This window comes from Aquarana catesbeiana, linkage group LG03 (genome assembly GCF_042186555.1).
Source record: "Aquarana catesbeiana isolate 2022-GZ linkage group LG03, ASM4218655v1, whole genome shotgun sequence".
Taxonomy (NCBI): domain Eukaryota; kingdom Metazoa; phylum Chordata; class Amphibia; order Anura; family Ranidae; genus Aquarana; species Aquarana catesbeiana.
Window position 1 is genome coordinate 723494045 of NC_133326.1, and position 22318 is coordinate 723516362.

The following is a 22318-nucleotide window of genomic DNA, read 5'->3' on the forward strand; positions in this document are numbered from 1 at the left end:
AAGAGGATTAGAAAGCAGTTTTCAGGGCTGCTGCAGCATCATGTCGGCATAGCCTGAGTGACCGTCTATGAATAAAGAACAAACAAATGGCAACCACCCCAACCTCTAACTAGCAAAGAGCCCATGGAAGGGTAACGCATGTCCAAAAGCAAACAAAAATTCCCAGCTCACCAACCAGCCAGCCTGCGCCAAACCAAATTAACTCTAACAGTTTAACGTCTAACAGTTCACATTATAAACAAGGGGTTTAGTCTGCATAAATCATAAGCACCTCGGTGTACTGCAGTCCTAACGCTATACATTTTGAGAGTTTCCTGATTTGGAGCACATACAGAATATATAAGGATGGATAGACTAAGGGCAGGTATGCATGGAGGAAGCCTACCCCCTCCTTAAAGGTATAGGGTTGCACCGGACGCCCAGCAAAAGCACAATGGCAGCGAAAGTATCCAGTGCTCCCCCTCACCAATTCACCAACAGTACAATCAAATGGCAACAACCCCAACCTATGACTGGCCTTTACAGCAAAGAGCACGTGGAAGAACACATGGGTGTCCAGTAGGTCCCTATACCTTTAACCACTTGCCTACCGGGTACATTCACCCCTTTCCTGCCCAGGCCAAGCACTGTCACACTTTCGATGACAATTGCGCCGTCATGTAACACCGTACCCATATGGGATTTTTGTTTTTTTAACACAAACAGAGCTTTCTTTTGGTGGTATTTAATCACCTGTGGGGTTTTTAATTTTTGCTAAACATACGAAAAAAGACCGAAAATTTTGAAAAAAAACTTTTTTTCATAGTTTGCTATACAATGCTGCAAACAGGTAATTTTTCTCCTTCACTGATGGGCACTGATGAGACGACACTGGTGGGCACTGATGAAGAGGCACCAATGAAGCTGCACTGATAGGTGACACTAATAGGCACTGATAGGCATCATTGATGGACACTGATGAGCACTGATAGGCGGCACTGATGGGCACTCATAGGAAGCAATGATGGGCACTGATAGGTGGCACTGATAGGCGGCACCGATGGGCACTGATTGATGGCACTTATGGACACTGATAGGTGGCACTTATGGACACTGATAGGTGACACTGATAGGCACTGATAGGTGGCACTATTGGACACTCATAGGCAGCACTGATAGGCACTGATAGGTGGCACTTATGGACACTGATAGGTGGCACTGATAGGCACTGGTAAGTGGCACTGATGGGCACTGATAAGCAGCACTGATAGGTGACACTGATGAGGAGGTCCTGATCGGCACTGATTGGCAGCACTGGTGGGCACTGATAGGCAGCACTGGTGGGCACTGTTGGGACTGCACTAATAATCAGTGTAGATGTCCCTTCAACATAAGCCGGTTATCGGCTCTCTTCTCCTCTCCTAACGTGGTAAAGTGTCGCAGTGATTGGCCCTTTATCCCGGTCTATGATCAGTCCGAAGGATGCAGCGATCACAAAGCACTCCGTCCGTGCACCGCAGGGGGCACCCATGCAGCGCAATCACGGGAGGTCTTCCATGGATGCCCTCCCAGCAAAGTAAGCCCGTGCTGTAGCCATCTTTCGGATATTGCGCAGATGGGAACTGGTTATGGAGGGGTGGGATCCCTCTAGGGATATCTGCTCTTAATCTATCCATTATTAGATATGTGCTTCAAACTCAGGAGACTCTCAAAACTATAGAGTTAGGACTGGAGTATGCTAAGGCACCTTGTTGTGGCCTCTGCAGATTATGCTTAATTTGCAAATGTGTGAAAACTAAACCCCTTGTTTTTAACCTGAACTGTTAGACAGGGTCAGTTCGGTTTGTTGCAGGCTGGCTGGTAAGTGAGCTGGGAATTTTTGTTTGTTGTTTTTTGATATGAATAAAGATCTACCTAGACAGAATTTATGTGCAACAGCACTCAAAGGATTAATACTTTTATCCAAGATTCACATGTCACCCATCTGAAAGAGATTTTGTAATTCCTACAATGAATATATTTACTGCTCGGTCTGTGAGGAACATTCTCTTGTATTGTTTTCTGTTTCCTCCCCAGATAACAGTATCACCGATGAGCAATCTCATCTGAAGAACAATGGTATATACTTCCTCTATATACAGCTGTAGAAGTTTCAGTGTGAAAATCTGCGGTTTTGCAGAGATATGATAATGTTGTTGTACACACAAAGCTGTAAAGGAAGAGGGTGAGATGGTAGACACCCTCCCCAGTTCCTTCACCAATGATGGTTATTAAGCAGATTAACCACTCGAGTCCTTCATTTTTTTAGCAATGGTGGTTATTACTTAGGTTAACCAATTGCGTGTTAACCTCTCAAGTAATATCCAGTAAGTTATTACGTAATAACCAGTTTATTATTACGTAGTAATAACCACCTAAGCCATGGTGGTTATTACGTAGGTTAACCAGTTGAGTTCTCAGTTCCTTCAGCAATGGTGTTTATTGTGTAGGTTAACCTCATGTGTCCTCAGGTCCTTCAGCAATGGTGGTTATTGTGTAGGTTAACCTCATGTGTCCTCAGGTCCTTCAGCAATGGTGGTTATTGTGTAGGTTAACCACATGTGTCCTCAGTTCTTTCAGCAATGGTGGTTATTGTGTAGGTTAACCACGTGTCCTCAGTTCCTTCAGCAATGGTGTTTATTGTGTAGGTTAACCTCATGTGTCCTCAGTTCCTTCAGCAATGGTGGTTATTGTGTAGGTTAACCACATGTGTACACCCTTCATTTAAGCAATGATTGTTATTGTGTAGGTTAACCTCTTGTGTCCCCAGTTCCTTCAGCAATGGTGGTTATTGTGTAGGTTAACCACGTGAGTCCTCAGTTCCTTCAGCAATGGTGGTTATTGTGTAGGTTAATCACATGTGTCCGCAGTTCCTTCAGCAATCATTGTTATTGTGTATGTTAACCACATGTGTCCTCAGTTCCTTCAGCAATGGTGTTTATTGTGTAGGTTAACCACATAAGTCCTGAGTTCCTTCAGCAATGATGGTTATTTTGTAGGTTAACCACATAAGTCCTCTGTTCCTTCAGCAATGATGGTTATTGTGTAGGTTAACCACATGTGTCCTCAGTTCCTTCAGCGATGATGGGTATTGTGTAGGTTAATTACTTAAATCCTCAGTTCCTTCAGCAGAGATGGTTATTGTTTATGTAGCACCCTCTAGTGTGTGCTAGATGTAGATCGGTTTGTTGTTAGTGTAAGCCTGAGCTGTGAATCTGGATCAGGGTCCAGTGACTCCGAGCAGTGGTGGACCGTCCAATTAGGACAGGATGCACCCCCCCCAATCCATCCTCCCGGCCCCTAATCTACATGCAGGGTGCCGGGCACATGGATTTCAATTCTTTTTTTTTTTTAAGCATTTGATTAGAGCCTGAGGCACTCATTGGCTTCAAAAAAGGGTGGGCTTGGGGTGCAGAGCACTGCAACCTGAGCCCACCCAGTTGTGTGACAATAGCAAATTAATATTTGCTATGGTCTTCCTGATTCTCCTCCCAGCCAATCAGGAAGGAGATCCTGAGACCTGACTGGCCAGGGAGTCTTAGGAAGTGTGTCTTCATGTGAAGCTTTAACTGGGATTGGTTGTGGTGTGAGGTTGGGGGGGGGGGGGGATACTGTACAGATGGCAATTCTTACACATTGCTTTAAGATACAGTAAATTTTACTTTTTTTTATACATGAATCCCGTTTTTTTTTCTTTACAGTCAAGGAACTCACCTCACAACTAAAAAACAGTGAGCTGAAAATAAGTAAGTCCATGATATTAGTAATGTAATAGTTCTGATCCATATATCACCTGCTGATGTATTTGGCTCAACAGGTTTGTATTGGAATTTACCTGGATGAGCAGAGTAGATCGGTAATGATGGAGACCTAAACAAAACATAAAGTCAGGATTTAAAGTATAACTAAAGGCAAACCTTGTTTTGGATTAAGGGAAGATCAAATGGAAAACCATTGGGAGGCGCAATGGGAGTCCATTAACTCTACGAATACAAAAGTGCCACGTCCAAGAATCAATTGATGTAAATCACAATAAAGTTTGAAGCGTGGTTCATGGACTTTATGGGCACGACTCCAACGGGTAAGTAAAATATCAATAAAATTATATTTTACTAACCCGTTGGAGTCATGCCCATAAAGTTCATGAACCACGGTTCAAACTTTAATGTGATTTACATCAAATTTTTTTTTTTTTTAGTGTTGGATAAAGTAGAGAGGGATTTGAACCCCTATTAGTTATTATCATTTACTGACTATGCTTCTACTTGATCCTTACCTGCTATATCTGTGACTGGCTTGCTCACCTCCAGGTGAGACGATCCTGAGGATCGCGGCCTGGCACTAACAGACAGAAAAACCCATCTCCACCATGAGGAGCTCTGGTGAATATCAATTAGTTCTTAGGCCTCGAGCCCCCAGGTGAGGCCACATCATCCACCAGAGTGACCTGCTTGTGTACTTATCCTACTGGTCAACAAGAGCCTCTCTACTGTATCTAGCTGAACTCCGGACCATGACAACCGGTACACGTTGACAGTCCTCTACACAACAAGTTGAGAGGCGCCTCTGGGTGCAGTCGTTTTTATGAATAAAATTACTTTAATAAAACAAAGGTAAACTCACATTTAAGTAGTTAAAACAAGCATGATAGTATATGTCAAGGATGGCGCTTCCGGTCCTGTGCCTGTAGACAGTCTCTGCCGTGGTGGTGTAGACAGCTCTTCCGGGTATAATAAGCCGGCTTCATACACAGAGGAGCGGCCTCAGAACGAGGCTTGGAGCACACGAGACCTCTGGCTGCAGGGGGATGATGTCATCATTCCTGGGCTTGGATGGTTAGCAAGCCACGTCCCATTTTCAACAGACAAGTTTACTGGCCATGCTGAGACTGGGCGGGGACAAGAGCTGGGGGACGGAGAACCAGGGATGTGTGAGAGAGAGAGAGGGAGGAGACTGGGCGGGGACAAGAGCAAAGGGAGGGAGAACCAGGGATGTGTGAACAGCCCAATGCTGTGGGGGATGACCGTGACTTAAGTGGGGGGTGCGGGAACGGAAGAAACGAAGGGGGACTGGAGGTGTCACCAGGGGAACTATGTGACCTGGAGATAAAGGAACGATGTGGGGAAGAAAGAAGAAAAGGGTGAAAGAGAAAAAAGAAAGGGGAAAAGAAGTGAAAAGTCCCTAGAAAAGGGAAAAAAATGGAACAGCAGGAGGAAGGGGGAGGAGGGGGAAGAGAGAGAGGAGAGGAGGGGACGGAGGAGGGCAAATGGGTGAAGACAGTGAAACGTTATTGCGCATACACTTGCTCTTTTACAGTCCTCTACACACCTGCTTCAAGGCCTTACATCAACGGACCCCGCTTTGCACCTTGGGCGCAAGTTTTCCACTTTTACCACTTCAGCCCGGAAGGATTTACCCCCTTCCTGACCAAGCCCTTTTTTTGCGATACGGCACTGCGTCGCTTTAATTGACAATTGTACCCAAACAAAATTGACGTCCTTTTTTCCCCACAAATAGAGCTTTCTTTTGGTGGTATTTTTTGCGGTATTTAGAGCTTTCTTTCAACATTTTTTACTTTTTGCTATAATAAATATCCCAAAAATAATTTTAAAAAACATTTCTTCATCAGTTTAGGCTGATATATATTCTTCTATATATTAAAGGGTTTGTAAATCCTCATGTTTTTTCACCTTCTGACACTGACCGGCCCCCCCAGCCTCCCCCCGTTTTACTCAACTGAGCCCTTCATTCCCTTGTCGGAGATGCGCTCTTCCCCTCTGTCTGGGGGTTCTGCTGCTGTCAATCAAATCCAATGATGTGGGGGGCGAGGGTGGGGTTGAGTCCGGCATTCTGTGTCTATGGACGCAAATGCTAGACTAGGGGGCGCGCCCGCAAGGTAACCCCCCCGGGAGAGCACTTCTCCTAGGAGGTCTACAGATGCGAGAAGGAGCCGCGAGAGCTGCTGGGGGACCACAGAAGATGTTCGGGGCCACACTGTGCAAAACAAACTGCACAGTGAAGGTAAGTATGATATGTTTGTTATTTAAGAAAAACGAGAGTTTACAAACCCTTTAAGCGTACAATAAGCATATATTGATTAGTTTGCGCAAAAGTTATGGAGTCTACAAAATAGGGAATAGATTTATTTCATTTTTATCATTTCTTTTTTTTCTTTTATTAGTAATGTGAAATTTAGTGGGCCTGCAACATTGTGACGGACAGATCAGACACTTTTGACACTTTTTTGGGATTGGTGACATTTATACAGCGATCAGAACTAAAAATAGCTACTGATTACTGTATAAATGTCACTAGCAGGGAAGGGGTTAACACTAGGGGGCGATCAAGAGGTTAAGTGTGTTCCCTCATGTGTGTTTCTAACTGTATGGTGGATAGGACTGACTGGAGGAGGAGGCATATCGCTGTTCCTAATTACTAGGAACAGCACATCTGTCTCTCCTCCCCGTCAGAACCCCTGTCAGAACTGGGATTTGTGTGTTTACACACACAAATCCCCGTTCTGGCTCTCGAGCCCAGGATTGCGGGGGGCCGGCGGATATCACGGCCGCCAGCCACGTGCATCGGGTCCCCCGCCGTGCAGCCTGCTAAGGTTCTTAAAGGAGCCGACATACCCAAACGTTAATTCACGGAAACGAGCCAACCTGCCGCCATAAATGTGTGTGAGCTGGTCGGCAAGTGGTTAAGGAGATGTTCCCATATGAAGGTTAGGAGAAGGAGAAGTCCATGGCAGGAATGCCTTTTTAATCTTTTATTGAACTAAAGCGGTTGTAAACAACACAACGTATACTAGCACATTATGAAATTCTCACCTTGGAACTAAGCCCTCCAGCACTATAATGTCACCAATGAGAGGGCTGACATGTCCCTCCTGTCTTTCTTATGGGTCTGCGTGCTCCAGCTATGTGATTGACGTCACTCCCGCACATGTGCGTGGGAGTCCTTGGTTCCGGCACAAAGCTCTGAAGTTCCGGCAAAGTATGCATTTAGCTTACCCTTATGGGGGGGAATATGTACTGGTGGAAGGACTGTATGCATTTTATGGGACTACTCACATCCCCCTTGCTCGGGGATGCCAGACTCTGGGACACCCATCCTGTAAAGTTTCCTTTCATGCCACATCCCTTTGAACAACACTGTACTGTTTGTAACTTACCTGAGTGCCTTCACATTCAAGGGATGGCTGAAGTATATAAATATCATTGCCTCTCTTAAAGTGGTAGTAAAAGCCGCTTGGAAATTTTTACTTACAGGTAAGCCTATAATAAGGCTTACCTGTAGGAAAAATGAATATCTCCTAACCCTGCACCGTTTAGGAGATATTTACCTTGCATGCAGCCAGTGACATCACTGACGCGTGCACTCTGAAGGTCCGGCATACCTTGCTGGAACTTCAGAGCTTTGTGCCGGAACCGAGGGCTCCCGCGCACATGCGCAGGAGTGACGTCAATCACATAGCCGGAGCACGCAGACCCATAAGAAAGACAGGAGGGACATGTCAGCCCTCTCATTGGTGACATTATAGTGCTGGCGGGCTTAGTTCCCTTAAAAAATAGGGACAAACTACCTACATATTGTTCCTGCTTGGGCCCCTCTCCTTGTGATAAATAACTCAGGAAGCTCTATGCCTTCCTAATATATTCTCAACCCGGATGCCCCTCTCCTAGCAGAGGTAGGGCAGTATCTTAACCCTACTGACTCCTGAGTCTTCCCTAACTCTTAGCTATGGGAAATCCAGCATCCAAAAGGGACCATCTCTGTGCCTTAACTCACAGGTACAGTAAAAGCTCTAAGAGAAATGTATGGTTCAGAAACGGTCAGAGAAATGGTGGGTGCAGGAATCATGGTAAAGGATGAGCAACTGGACCTGTTCTAGAGATGACCAAAGTCACCAGCAGAAGTCTCAAAGTGCAGGACCATACATGTAGACTAGATGTAGATAGATGGGTAAATAGTAGGAATCACTCAGCATTCATTGAGGAACCTAATCATTAGGGATGAGCCGAACACCCCCCGGTTCGGTTCGCACCAGAACCCGCGAACGGACCGAAAGTTCGCACGAACGTTAGAACCCCATTGACGTCTATGGGACTCGAACGTTCGAAATCAAAAGTGCTCATTTTAAAGGCTAATTTGCATGGTATTGTCCTAAAAAGGGTTTGGGGACCCGGGTCCTACCCCAGGGGACATGTATCAATGCAAAAAAAACTTTTAAAAACGGCCGTTTTTTCGGGAGCAGTGATTTTAATGATGCTTAAAGTAAAAAAAAAAAAGTGAAATATTCCTTTAAATATCGTACCTGGGGGGTGTCTATAGTATGCCTGTAAAGTGACGCGTGTTTCCCATGTTTAGAACAGTCCCTGCACCAAATGTCATTTTTAAAGGAAAAAATCTCATTTAAAACTGCTTGCGGGTTTAATGTCATGTCGGGTCATGGCAATATGGATGAAAATCAGTGAGACAAACGGCATGGGTACCCCCCAGTCCATTACCAGGCCCTTTGGGTCTTGTATGGATATTAAGGGGAACCCCGCACCCAAATTAAAATAAGGAAAGGTGTGGGGCCACCAGGCCCTATATACTCTGAACAGCAGTATACAGGCGGTGCAAACAAGACAGGGACTGTAGGTTTGTTGTTAAGTAGAATCTGTTTGTAATTTTGAACATTTTTAACGTGTTTAGCTCCAGCCAAAAAATCTTTTCTAAGCTTTTTGGAAAACATAGGGAAGGGTTATCACCCCTGTGACATTTGTTTTGCTGTCTTTCCTCCTCTTCAGAAGATTTCACCTCACTTTTTTGTCCCAATGTAAAATGTTTTTTGAAAATTTGGGTTTTTTTGTGGAACAAGGATTGGAAAGCATCAGTGGAAAGGAGAAATTGTTTTCCCATATTAACTCTTACAGGAGAGAATTTCCCTTCCTAGGGGTAGATTTCATCTCACTTCCTGTTGTCTCCTTCCGTTTGCAAGTAGGAGTCGTTTGTAAGTTAGATGTTTGAAAGTAGGGTCCTGCCCTATATACTCAGCAGAAATTTGGGCCTTAGGTGTTGCTGTGGCCACAACACTGTAAGCCCTCACAGGGCCCTGCTGTGAAATATTAGATCAAGAATTGTAATTACATGCCCCTGTTGAACAGGAGCTGAAAAATTAGGCCTTAGGCACTGGTGCTGGTGCCACAACACTGCAACCCCTCACAGACACTCTAGTTGGAACGCAGGAACGAGCCCTGCTGCAAATTATTGCTTCAAAAATTGTAATTACACGCCCCTGTTAGACAGGGGCAGAAAAATTAGGCCTTAGGCACTGGTGCTGGTGCCACAACACTGCAACCCCTCACAGACACTCTAGTTGGAACGCAGGAACGAGCCCTGCTGCAAAGTATTGCATCAAAAATTGTAATTACACGCCCCTGTTAGACAGGGGCAGAAAAATTGGGCCTTAGGCACTGGTGCTGGTGCCACAACACTGCAACCCCTCACAGACACTCTAGTTGGAACGCAGGAATGAGCCCTGCTGCAAAGTATTGCATCAAAAATTGTAATTACACGCCCCTGTTAGACAGGGGCAGAAAAATTGGGCCCTAGGCACTGGTGCTGGTGCCACAACACTGCAACCCCTCACAGACACTCTAGTTGGAATGCAGGAACGAGCCCTGCTGCAAAGTATTACATCAAAAATTGTAATTACACGCCCCTGTTAAACAGGGGCTGAAAAATTGTGCCTTAGGCACTGGTGGTGGCGCCCAGAACCAAAAATGTTCTTACAAGCTATCAGCGTGATGATTGAGGAGGAAGAGGATAATTACTCAGGGATAGTCACTCAGCATCAGCATAGGCAGTCTTTGAAGGGATCTGAGATTTCAAAAAAAATTATTCGGTTACATCAGCATCAGGTGCTTGGTAGCTGGTGGTGATCCAAGACTCATTCATTTTTATAAAGGTCAGCCGATCGACCGAGTCGGTGGACAGACGCACCCTGTGATCGGTTACCACGCCTCCAGCAGCACTGAATGTGCGTTCCGAAAGAACGCTGGATGCAGGACAGGCCAGTAGCTCAATTGCATACTGTGCAAGCTCTGGCCAGTGATCCATCCTCAAGACCCAGTAACCCAGAGGATTTTCGGTGGGAAAGGTGTCCAAGTCTGATCTTGCCCCTAGGTATTCCTGCACCATGTAAAACAGACGCTGGCGATGGTTGCTGGAACCGATCATACCTTGGGGCTGCGGACCAAAAAATTGTCTGAACGCATCGGTCAGACGGCCACCTTCTCCACCGCTCCTTCTTTGACTGACCGAAGCCTCAGCAACACGTTGTCCAGAAACAGGAGTTTGTAACCTCCCAGTCTCTGGGAACGCGTTGCACAGACCTTTCTGCAAGGCCTCCCGAAGATGTTTCATCCTCTGCTCCCTCTGCGATGGCAAGATAAGGTCCGCAACCTTACCCTTGTAACGTGGATCAAGGAGGGTTGCCAGCCAGTATTGGTCCTTCTCCTTGATACCACGAATACGAGGATCCTTACGCAGGCTTTGCAGGATCAGGGAGGCCATGCAGCGTAGGTTTGCTGAGGCATTCGGTCCGGAGTCCTCTGGGTCACTAAGAACGACATGGTCCGCAGCCACCTCCTCCCAGCCACGTACAAGTCCATGTGTTTCTTGGGACTGATCCCTTAAAGACTGCTGCTGATGCTGAGTGCCAGGCTCCACCTCCATACTGACACAATCTTCCTCCTCCTCCTCTTCCTCCTCGTCCTCTTCCTGTGTGATCGGCGGGCACGCAGGAACACTGTCTGGATAAAGGGGGCCTTGAGAGCTAAGGAAGTCCTCCTCTTCCTGCCTCTGTTCTGTCTCAAGTGCCCTGTCCATTATTCCACGCAGCGTGTGCTCCAACAGGTGGACAAGGGGGACAGTGTCACTGATGCATGCACTGTCACTGCTCACCATCCTCGTGGCCTCCTCGAATGGTGACAGGACAGTGCATGCATCCCTGATCATGGCCCACTGGCGTGGGGAAAAAAAACCAAGCTCCCCTGACCCTGTCCTGGTGCCATAGTCGCACAGGTACTCATTGATGGCCCTCTGCTGCGTGTGCAGCCGCTGCAGCATGGCCAACGTTGAGTTCCACCTGGTGGGCATGTCACAGATTAGGCGGTTCTTGGGCAGGTTAAACTCCTTTTGGAGGTCCGTCAGCCGAGCACTGGCATTATATGACCGGCGGAAATGCACACAGACTTTCCTGGCCTGCCTCAGGACATCCTGTAAGCCCGGGTACCTGCCCAAGAACCGCTGCACCACCAAGTTAAGGACGTGAGCCAAACAGGGCACATGGGTCATTTGTCCCTGTCGGAGGGCAGAGAGGAGGTTGGTGCCATTGTCGCAAACCACCATTCCTGCCTTAAGTTGGCGTGGCGTCAACCACCTCTGAACCTGCCCCTGCAGAGCTGACAGAACCTCTGCCCCAGTGTGGCTCCTGTCCCCCAAGCACACCAGCTCAAGCACCGCATGGCATCTTTTGGCCTGCGTACTTGCGTAGCCCCTTGAACGCCTACGGAGCACCGCTGGTTCCGAGGAAGAGGCCATGGAGGAAGAAGAAGAGGAGGGGGTGGAGGAGAGAGGTGTGTCACAATCAGCATTTTGGAGGCGTGGTGGCGGAACAACCTCCAACACTACTGCACCTTGTCCTGCATCCTTCCCAGCTGCCAGCAGAGTCACCCAATGCGCCGTGAAACTTAGGTAACGTCCCTGTCCATGCCTGCTGGACCATGAGTCAGCAGTAATATGCACCTTACCGCTGACCGCCCTGTCCAGCGAGGCATGGACATTGCCTTCCACATGCCGGTAGAGAGCCGGAATCGCCTTCCGTGAGAAAAAGTGGCGTTTGGGTACCTGCCACTGAGGAACCGCACATTCCACAAACTCACGGAAGGGGGCAGAGTCTACCAACTGAAAAGGCAGCAGTTGAAGTGCTAGCAATTTTGCCAAGCTAGCATTCAACCGCTGGGCATGTGGATGGCTGGGAGCAAACTTCTTTCGGCGGTGCAGCAGCTGGGGCAGGGAAATTTGCCTGGTACAATCTGACGTCGGTGTACCAAAAGCAGATTGCCCACAAGTACTTGGCTGTGACACACCTAATTTTACACCTTCATTCCTCTCACTGCAGGTCTCAGAGAGGACTGAAGGTCTAGTGGGGTTGGAAATCTCAGCTGATGAGGAGCAAGGAGAGATCCTCTTTGTTCTTTGGTGTGGGTCTTTTAGATACGCTTGCCAACGAACTGCATGGCAGGTCAACATATGTCTGGTCAAGCATGTGGTACCCAAGCGGGAGATATTTTGGCCACGCGAGATACGCTTGAGACATATGTTGCAAATAGCAGCGGTGCGATCTGATGCACTCGTCTCAAAAAAGGCCCACACCAAAGAACTTTTTGAATAACGCGCAGAGACTGCAGCGCCCTGCACATGTGGAGCTTTGGGGTGTGATGCAGTCAATGTGCTGCCCTTAGGCTGGCCCCTGGAGGGCATCCTGCCTCGTTGGTGATGTGCTGCCGCCTCCTCCTCCTCCTCCTCCTCCTCCTCCTCCTCCTCTCTCCTATCAGGCACCCACGTTGAGTCAGTGACCTCATCATCCCCTCCCTCCTCATCACTGGAGCAAACCTGGCAGTATGCTGCAGCAGGGGGAGCATGACTGCCAGATTGCTGTCCTTCTTGGGCACCCCCTCTGTCCGCGCTCATGTTACTGCCTTCATCGAGCTCAGTATCGTCATCAGAGCCTTCCAAACGCTGGGCATCCTCCTGGAGCATGTACCCAACACTGTGGTCAAACAGTTCGAGGGAATCCTCATGAGGACATGGTGGAGCTAGGGAAGGAGTCACTGATGACATTGAGCTGAGGGAAGAGGCCGCTGCTTTGCCAGACAAAGCACCCTGGGCATGGGTGAGAGAGGATGAGGAGGATGAGGACGGCTTGGTCATCCACTCGACCAAGTCTTCCGCATGTTGCGGCTCAACATGGCCAGCTGCCGAAAAAAAGGCCAAGCGTGTCCCATGGCCACGTGCTGATGAGGATGCACCGTCTCCACGACCAGCACTAGACACAGAGCCTGCTTGCCCTCTCTTATTGGCTTGTGACTGTCTGCCTCTCCTTCTTGGCCTTCCAGACATACTAATGGCCTGTAGCTGCACTAAGCTGGGATAGAACACCTGTAATTTTCTTCAAGTAGCTTTATATACTGTAACCAGACAAGCCTGCCTGTCAGTAGGAAGATAACAGGAACGGATCTAGCTGAACACTGTGAGCAGGACGCACTGTACTAAATGTAAATAGTCTAGCTGCCTGACCGTGGTACTAATAGGATCAAATAGAACACCTGTAATTTTCTTCAGGTAGCTTTATATACTGTAACCAGACAAGCCTGCCGGTCAGTAGGAATTTAACAGGAACGGATCTAGCTGAACACTGTGAGCAGGACGCACTGCACTAAATGTAAATAGCAGGAACGGATCTAGCTGAACACTGTGAGCAGGACGCACTGCACTAAATGTAAATAGTCTAGAAGATAACAGGAACGGATCTAGCTGAACACTGTGAGCAGGACGCACTGCACTAAATGTAAATAGTCTAGAAGATAACAGGAACGGATCTAGCTGAACACTGTGAGCAGGACGCACTGCACTAAATGTAAATAGCAGGAACGGCTCTAGCTGAACACTGTGCGCAGGACGCACTGCACTAAATGTAAATAGCAGGAACGGATCTAGCTGAACACTGTGAGCAGGACGCACTGCACTAAATGTAAATAGCAGGAACGGATCTAGCTGAACACTGTGAGCAGGACGCACTGCACTAAATGTAAATAGCAGGAACGGATCTAGCTGAACACTGTGAGCAGGACGCACTGCACTAAATGTAAATAGCAGGAACGGATCTAGCTGAACACTGTGAGCAGGACGCACTGCACTAAATGTAAATTGCAGGAACGGATCTAGCTGAACACTGTGAGCAGGACGCACTGCACTAAATGTAAATAGTCTAGAAGATAACAGGAACGGATCTAGCTGAACACTGTGAGCAGGACGCACTGCACTAAATGTAAATAGCAGGAACGGATCTAGCTGAACACTGTGAGCAGGACGCACTGCACTAAATGTAAATAGCAGGAACGGATCTAGCTGAACACTGTGAGCAGGACGCACTGCACTAAATGTAAATAGCAGGAACGGATCTAGCTGAACACTGTGAGCAGGACGCACTGCACTAAATGTAAATTGCAGGAACGGATCTAGCTGAACACTGTGAGTAGGACGCACTGCACTAAATGTAAATAGTCTAGAAGATAACAGGAACGGATCTAGCTGAACACTGTGAGCAGGACGCACTGCACTAAATGTAAATAGCAGGAACGGATCTAGCTGAACACTGTGAGCAGGACGCACTGCATTAAATGTAAATAGTCTAGATAGAAGATAACAGGAACGGATCTAGCTAAACTGAATACAGTGTATATATATATATGCAACACCTGGGATGCATATATATACACAATACACTGTAAGTGCAGCTAACTGACTGACTGTTCTGCCTAATCTATCTAACTCAAATCAAATGACACTGTCTCTCTCTCTCTCTATCTCTCAGCACACCGGAACACACACTACACAGGGCCGCCGTGCAGGCGGCCTTATATAGTGTGGGGTGTGTACTAAATCCCCTGAGCCATAATTGGCCAAAGCCACCCTGGCTTTGGCCAATTACAGCTCTCTCTACTGACGGCGCTGTGATTGGCCAAGCATGCGGGTCATAGTGCATGCTTGGCCAATCATCAGCCAGCAATGCACTGCGATGCCGCAGTGAATTATGGGCCGTGACGCGCCACACGAATTTAGCGCGAACGGCCCATAACGTTCGCAATTCGGCGAACGATCGAACAGCCGATGTTCGAGTCGAACATGGGTTCGACTCGAACACGAAGCTCATCCCTACTAATCATCAGATGAGATAAAGTGATTTGTAGTCCTAGTTAATGAAGCAAACAAGCATGAACACTGAATTGAGGAATAAAGAATCGGAAACTCATGATAAAAGTCAAAATTTGCAAAGCCTTCACAACTTAAAGACTTATTTCTTATTTTATTCTCTTTTCTCCCTAGATAAGAACTTCACAGGAGAGGTACAACATCTGAAGCACAATAGTAAGAGATTGATAAACTCGTCCTGCTGCCTACATATTTGTATTTTGTTAATATATAAAGCCGTAGAGCCTGGGGTTAAGGGCCCAGTGCATCAAGTGGTACTGTATATATATATATATATATATATATATATATATATATATATATATATATATATATATATATATATATATATATATATATAGTATTAATTAATTTATTTTTTATGTATATACTGTATATATTTATTATGTGTTTATTTGTTTATTTAATATATTACTTAATGTATGCAATTATGCATGTATTTATTATTTCTGTATATATTATATATTTATTAATTTTATTTATTTATTATTTGCAGTCAGACAATTCACTCTACAACTAAGAAGATATAAGGAAGAAACAAGTAAGTCAGATATATGTAAATATTAGAATTTAGCCATCACCTGAGGTCACCTAATGAACTGATCTCAGCAATTTTCAGCTTTATTTGAAAGAATTGTTCTGAGCCTTGTTCTGTAATGGAGGCATAGGCATGCGCACAGGGTGTGCCAGGTGTGCCTGGGCATACCCTAATCACCCTGCGTGGCAGAGATTCCCCCCTGTTTAAACCCCTGGTATTTCACCAAAGCCTGCAAAAAAGGAGCCTGGGGCTCCTGCAAAAAATTGTAAAAAAAAATCAACAAATACATTTTTAAAATCAATAAATAAAATTTACTGACACCAGCCACTGCCCAACTGACACCAATTTCTGCTCTACTGACACTGTCCACTGGTCTACTGACACTGTCAGTATATATATATACACATGCACATACACATATGTGTTTGAGTTTTGAGGTGCACACCCTAATGCAATAGGCTGTGCACACTAGGAATGAGCCGAACACCCCCCCCCCCCCCCCCCCGTTCGGTTCGCACCAGAACATCCAAACATGGAAAAAAGTTTGTTCGAACACGCGAACACCATTAAAGTCTATGGGACACGAACGTTCTAAATCAAAAGTGCTCATTTTAAAGGCTAATTTGCATGGTATTGTCCTAAAAAGGGTTTGGGGACCCGGGTCCTGTCCCAGGGAACATGGATCAATGCAAAAAAAAGTTTTAAAAATGGCCGTTTTTTCGGGAGCAGTGATTTTAAGAATGCTTAAAGTGAAACAATAAAATGAAATATTCCTTTAAATATTGTGACTGGGGGGTGTCTATAGTATGCCTGTAACGTGGCACAGTTTTCCCATGTTTAGAACAGTACTACAGCAAAATGACATTTCTAAAGGAAAAAAAGTAATTAAAAACTGCTTTCGGCTGTAATGTATTGTCGGGCCCCGGCAATATACATGAAAATCATTGAGAAAAATGGCATGGGCCCCCCCAGCCCATTACAAGGATCTTTGGGTTTGGTATGGATATTAAGGGGTACCCCACACCCAAATTTAAAAACAAATGGCTTGGGGGGGGGCCCAGGCACAATATACTCTGAACACATATAATATATGGCCTACCCTAAATACTCTGCAGAAAATTGGGCCTTAGGTGTTGGTGGTGCCAGAACACTGTAACACCTCACAGTTACACTTGTTGGGCACAGGAACGGGCCCTGCTATGAAATATTTGATCAAAAATTGTAACTACATTCCCCTGTTAAACAGGGGCATAAAAATTGGGCCTTAGGCAGTGGTAGTGGTGCCCTAAACCAAAAATATTGTTGGAAGCTAGCATCATCAAGATTGAGGAGGAATAGGATAGTCACTCAGCATAGTCTTCAAGGGATCCCACATCCATAGAAAAATCAATCAGTTACATCAGCATCAGGTGCTTGATAGCTGCTGCTGATCCAAGACTGATTCATTTTTATGAATGTGAGCCTATCAACGGAGTCTGTGGACAGGCGCACTCTATGATCCATTACAAACCCTCCAGCAGCACTGAATGTGCGTTCAGTAGCTCAATTGCATATTGAGCAAGTTCTGGGCAGTGGTCCATCCTCAAGTCCCAGTAACCCAGTGGATGGTCTGTTGGAAAGGTCTCCAAGTCTGATCTTGCTCCAAGAAATTCCTGCACCATGTAATGCAGACGCTGACAATGGTTGCTTGAACCGATCAGACCTTGGCGCTGAGGACTAAAAAATTGTCTAAAGGCATCGGTCAGCCGGCCACCTTCTCCACCGCTTTTCCTCTGACTGACAGAAGCCTCAGCAACACATTGTCCAGCACCAGGAAATTGTAACCTCCCAGGGTCTGGAAACACATTGCACAAACCTTTCTTCATGGCCTCCTGAAGATGTTTCATCCTCTGCTCCCTCTGCGAAGGCAGGATGAATTCTGCAACCTTACCCTTGTAACGTGGATCAAGAAGGGTTGCCAGCAAGTAATGATTCCTCTCCTTGATACCACAAATCCTAGGGTCCTTTCGCAGGCTTTGCAGAATCAGGAAGGCCATGCAGCATAAGTTTGCAGACATATTCGATTGTGAGTCCTCTGGATCACTGAGAATGACATTGTCAGCAACTACCTCCTCCCAACAACGTACAACTCCTTGGGTTTCTGGGGACTGAAAATCATCCCTTGAAGAATGCTGCTGAGTGTTATCCTCTACATCTATGCTGAAACAATCCTCTTTCTCCTCCTCTTCTTCCTGTGTGTTTGATTAGGGTATGCCCAGGAATGCTATCTGGATAAAGGGGGCCTTGAGAGGTAAGGAAGTCCTCCTCTTCCTCCCGCTGTTCTGCCTCAAGTGCCCTGTCCATTATTCCATGAAGCATGTGCTCCAACAGGAAGACATGAGGGACAGTATCACTGATGCATGCACTGTCACTGTTCACCATCCTTGTGGCCTCCTCAAATAATGACAGGACAGTGCATGCATCCTTGATCAGTAGCCACTGGCGTGGCAAAAAAAGCCAAGCTCCCCTGACCCTGTCCTGGTGCCATACTCACACAGATACTCACTGATGGCCCTCTGCTGCAAGTGCAGCCGCTGCAGCATTGACAATTGTTGAGTTCCACCTGGTGGGCATGTCACAAATGAGGTGGTTGGTGAACAGGTTGCATTGAATGTCAGCCAGCCGAGCACTGGCATTGTATGACCGGCGGAAATGACCACAAACTTTTCTGGCCTGCCTCAGGAGATTCTGTAAGCCTGGGTACCTGCTCAAGAACCGCTGCACCACCAAATTCAGCATGTGTGCCAAACATGGGACATGGGTCAAGGGTCCCTGTTGGAGGGTGGAGAGAAGGTTGGTGCCATTGTCGCATACAACCATTCCTGCCTGAAGCTGGCATGGCATCAACCACCTCTGAGCCTGCCCCTGCAGAGCTGACAGAATCCCTGCCCCAGTGTGGCTCCTGTCCCCTAAGCAGACCAATTCAAGCACCACATGGCATCTTTTTGCCTGAGTGCTTGCGTAGGCCCTTGACCGCTTACGGAGCACTGCTGGTTCAGAGGAGAAATCAGAAGAAGAGGCCATAGAGGAAAAAGAAGAGGAGGGGGTGGAGGAGAGAGCGGTGGCAGAATGACCACTAGCATTTTGAAGGCGTGTTGGCTGAACAAGCTCCAACGATACTGAACCCTGTCCTGCATCCTTCCCAGCTGCCAGCAGTTACCCAGTGCACCGTGAAGGAAAGGTAACATCCCTGCCCATGCCTGCTTGACCATGAGTCAGCAGTAATATGCTCCTTGCTGCTGACTGCCCTGTCCAACGAGGCCAAGACATTTCTTTCCACACATCGGTAGAAAGCCGAAATGGCCTTCCGTGAAAAGAAATGGAGTCTTGGAATCTGTCACTGAGGTACAGAACATTCCACATTCCACAAATTCAAGGAAGGGGGCAGAGTCTACCAGCTGAAAAGGCAGCAGTGGCAGTGCTAGCAATTTGGCCAAGCTAGTATTCAGACGCTGAGCATGTGGATGGCTGGGACCGAATTTCTTTTTCTGGTTTAGCAACTGGGGTAGGGAAATTTACCTCCTAAAATCAGATGGAGGTGTACTGATAGCAGATTGGATACAAGTACTTGGGACACCTATTGCTATACCTTCATTCCTCTCAGTGCAGGTTTTTCTTTGATGTGGGTCTTTCAAGTGCTGTTGCCAACGGACTGCATGGGAGGTCATCATATGTCTGGTCAAGCATGTGGTGCCCAAGCGGCTGCTGTTCTGGCCACGCTTGATCCGCTTCAGACATAGGTTGCAAACAGCAACGGTGCAATCTGCTGCACACGTGTCAAAAAAGGCCCACACCAAGGAACTTTTCAAAATCAGAGGGGAGTCAGCAGTGCCCTGCACCTGCGGAGCTCTGCAATGTGATGCAGTAGGGTGGCTGCCCTTAAGCTGCCCCCTAGAGGGCATCCTGCCTCGTTGGAGTTCTGCCTCCTTCTCCTCCTCTCTTCTATCAGGCACCCAAGTAGCGTCAGTGACCTCATCATCCCCTCCCTTCTCGTCACTGGAGCAAACTTGGCAGTATGCTGTGGCTGGGGGAACATGGCTGCCAGTTTCTTGACATTCTTGGGCACCCCCTCTCTCTAGGCTGACGTTACTCCCTTCCTCAACCTGGGAACCAACATCGGAACCTTCTAATCGCTGCACATCCTCCATCAGCATGTACCCGACACTGTGGTCATATAGTTTGGGGGACTCCTCCATGCATGATGGTGGGGCTACGGAAGGAGTGACTGGACAAGGAGCCGGTGGAATAGGCTACTTTGGCAGCTACATTGGAAGGCAAACTACTCTGAGCCTGGGTGACAAAGGATGCGGAGGATGAGGACGGCTTTGTTATCCACTCCACCAACTCTTCTGCATGTTCTGGCTCAATAACATGGCCAGCAGCAGAAAAAAAGGACAAGCGTGCCCCACGGCCACCTGCAGAACATGCACCATGACCAGCACTGTTGACTGTAGACACAGAGCCTGCTTTCCCTCTTTTAGTGGCCTGTGAGCGTCTGCCTCTCCTTGTTGGTCTTCCGGACATGATGTATATTTTGTTTGGCAACACCACACTGCACTGTATTGTGTACCGTGTACACCACCAGAAAAGTAGTAGCAACTGCACTATGGTTGCACTGTATTCTGTGCTGTGTACACCACCAGAAAAGTAGTAGCAACTGCACTATGGATGCATTGTATCGTGTGCTGTGTACACCACCAGAAAAGTAGTAGAAACAGTACACCACGGAATGCACTGTAGATATATGCTACACTGGATGCTCCACAGTGTGTATATATATATATATATATATATATATATATATATACTAGACTGACTGTATATACATATATCAAATACACTGCCTGAAGTAGGTTAGAAATAGCACACCACGGAATGCACTGTAGAATGTAGGTATAGGCTACACTGGATGCCGCAGAGTATATGTTTAGTACACTAAACTGACTGTGTGTATATATATATATATATATATATATATATATATATATATATATATATATATCAAATACACCGCCTGAAGTAGATTAGAAATAGTACCCCACGGAATGCACTGCAGAATGTAGATCTCTAGGCTACACTGACTGGATGCTGCAGAGTATATACATACATATACATATATATATATATATATATATATATATATATATATATATATATACACACATACTAGACTGACTGTATATATATATTAAATACACCACCACTAACTGAATAACCTGCCTGCTTAATCTAAATCAAGCTATCTCTCAGTCCACGCCAACAACACTACACAGGGCCACCGTGCAGTCAGCCTTATATAGTGTGGGGAGTGGACTTAGTCCCCCTGAGCCATGATTGGCGAATTGGCCAATTATGGCTCTCTTAGCAGAGAGCGCTGGGATTGGCCAAAGCATTCAGGTCAGGTGCATACTTTGGCCAATCATCATACAGCAATGCGCTGCGATCTCACAGAGCATTATGGGCTGTTATGCGCTGATCAAATTTCCTGTGAACGCCCCATAATGTTCGATATTCGGCGAACACCTGATGTTCGAGTCAAACTCATGTTCGACCCGAACATCAAGCTTTTCCGTGTGTTGACAGGTTGGATCCTGATGGTCTACTCTTTCACTGGCCAGATTTAGACATTTTAGACTGTATTCAGATACATATGATAGGCTGGAAACCTTTGCTGGATACATTTTATGACCAAAAACGATTTAATGTTTTTTGGGGCTTCTGTTTTCTTTTTTGTTTGCTTTGTTTTCCTAAACTGCATAAATACCCATTTTATTTTTGCTTTTTATTAACTAGGGAAAGATTAAATCTTCTATCAGGTGTATTTATTTATTTATTTTTTGCTGTGTTTTGCTGGGGAGATAAGGAAGCATAAGAGAGGAGAGAAGATTTCCCTTTCAGTGACAAAAGACAAATAGAGAGCAATAAATACACTTTAATAACAGAGATAAAAGCAATTGATGTGTAAGTAGGCATGAGTATTTTACTGTGTTAAAAAATATTTATATTTTTTATAAACATGTAACACAGGGTACTCCCATGACTCTGACCCATATGTGTTACAGGACATCTTTTTTTTTTTTTTTAAGGGAGAGCACAGCAGACACTGTTTGATTTTGGACTCTTTCTCTCCTATTGAAACATTACAAACAGCCATACAGAGGGCAAGAGATGAGTCACTGTTCTAGTGGAGGGAGGAGTCACTGTTCTGGAAGGGGAGGAGTCGTTTCTTTGCCATGTATAGATTTCATCTTGGGCTACTGAGCGCCTTAATCACTTAAGGACCGAGCCTCTTTCTGAGATTTGTTGCTTACAAGTTAAAAACTGTTTTTCTTGCTAGAAAATTAATTAGAACCCCCAGACCCTTGGACTGGTCATTACCTAATGCCCAGAACACAGCTGATTCATTAGTGTGCTGGCTATTTCCTAGACCTGGACCGCCCTGCTACTACATATATATATATATATATATATATATATATATATATATAATTGTGTCTAAGGTGAATGCCCAGGTGCTCACCCACAAAGCAATCATTACAAATTCAAAACTAGTATAGAGGCACCAAAACAGCAGCATTTTTTGTCAACTTTTGAATGAAGCTCAATCCATCTTTCTCAAGACCTTGAGGGCTTAATCGAACCAACATGATAACGACCGCAAGCACACCTCCAAGACGA

General features: G+C 46.2%; 1 protein-coding gene across 3 annotated transcripts in view; it reads left to right on the forward strand.

The window, feature by feature from the left end:
• The window catches only part of LOC141133728 (asialoglycoprotein receptor 1-like), a 74631-nt gene that overhangs the window by 18483 nt on the left and 33830 nt on the right, over positions 1–22318 (forward strand). For 2 of the 3 annotated variants that reach the window (XM_073623251.1, XM_073623252.1), the window contains exons 5-8: positions 2056–2097; positions 3720–3764; positions 15178–15219; positions 15560–15604. In XM_073623251.1, the coding sequence (XP_073479352.1) occupies positions 2056–2097; positions 3720–3764; positions 15178–15219; positions 15560–15604 (174 nt within the window). The remainder of the gene's footprint in view (positions 1–2055; positions 2098–3719; positions 3765–15177; positions 15220–15559; positions 15605–22318) is intronic. The other variant, XM_073623253.1, reaches the window with a different exon arrangement.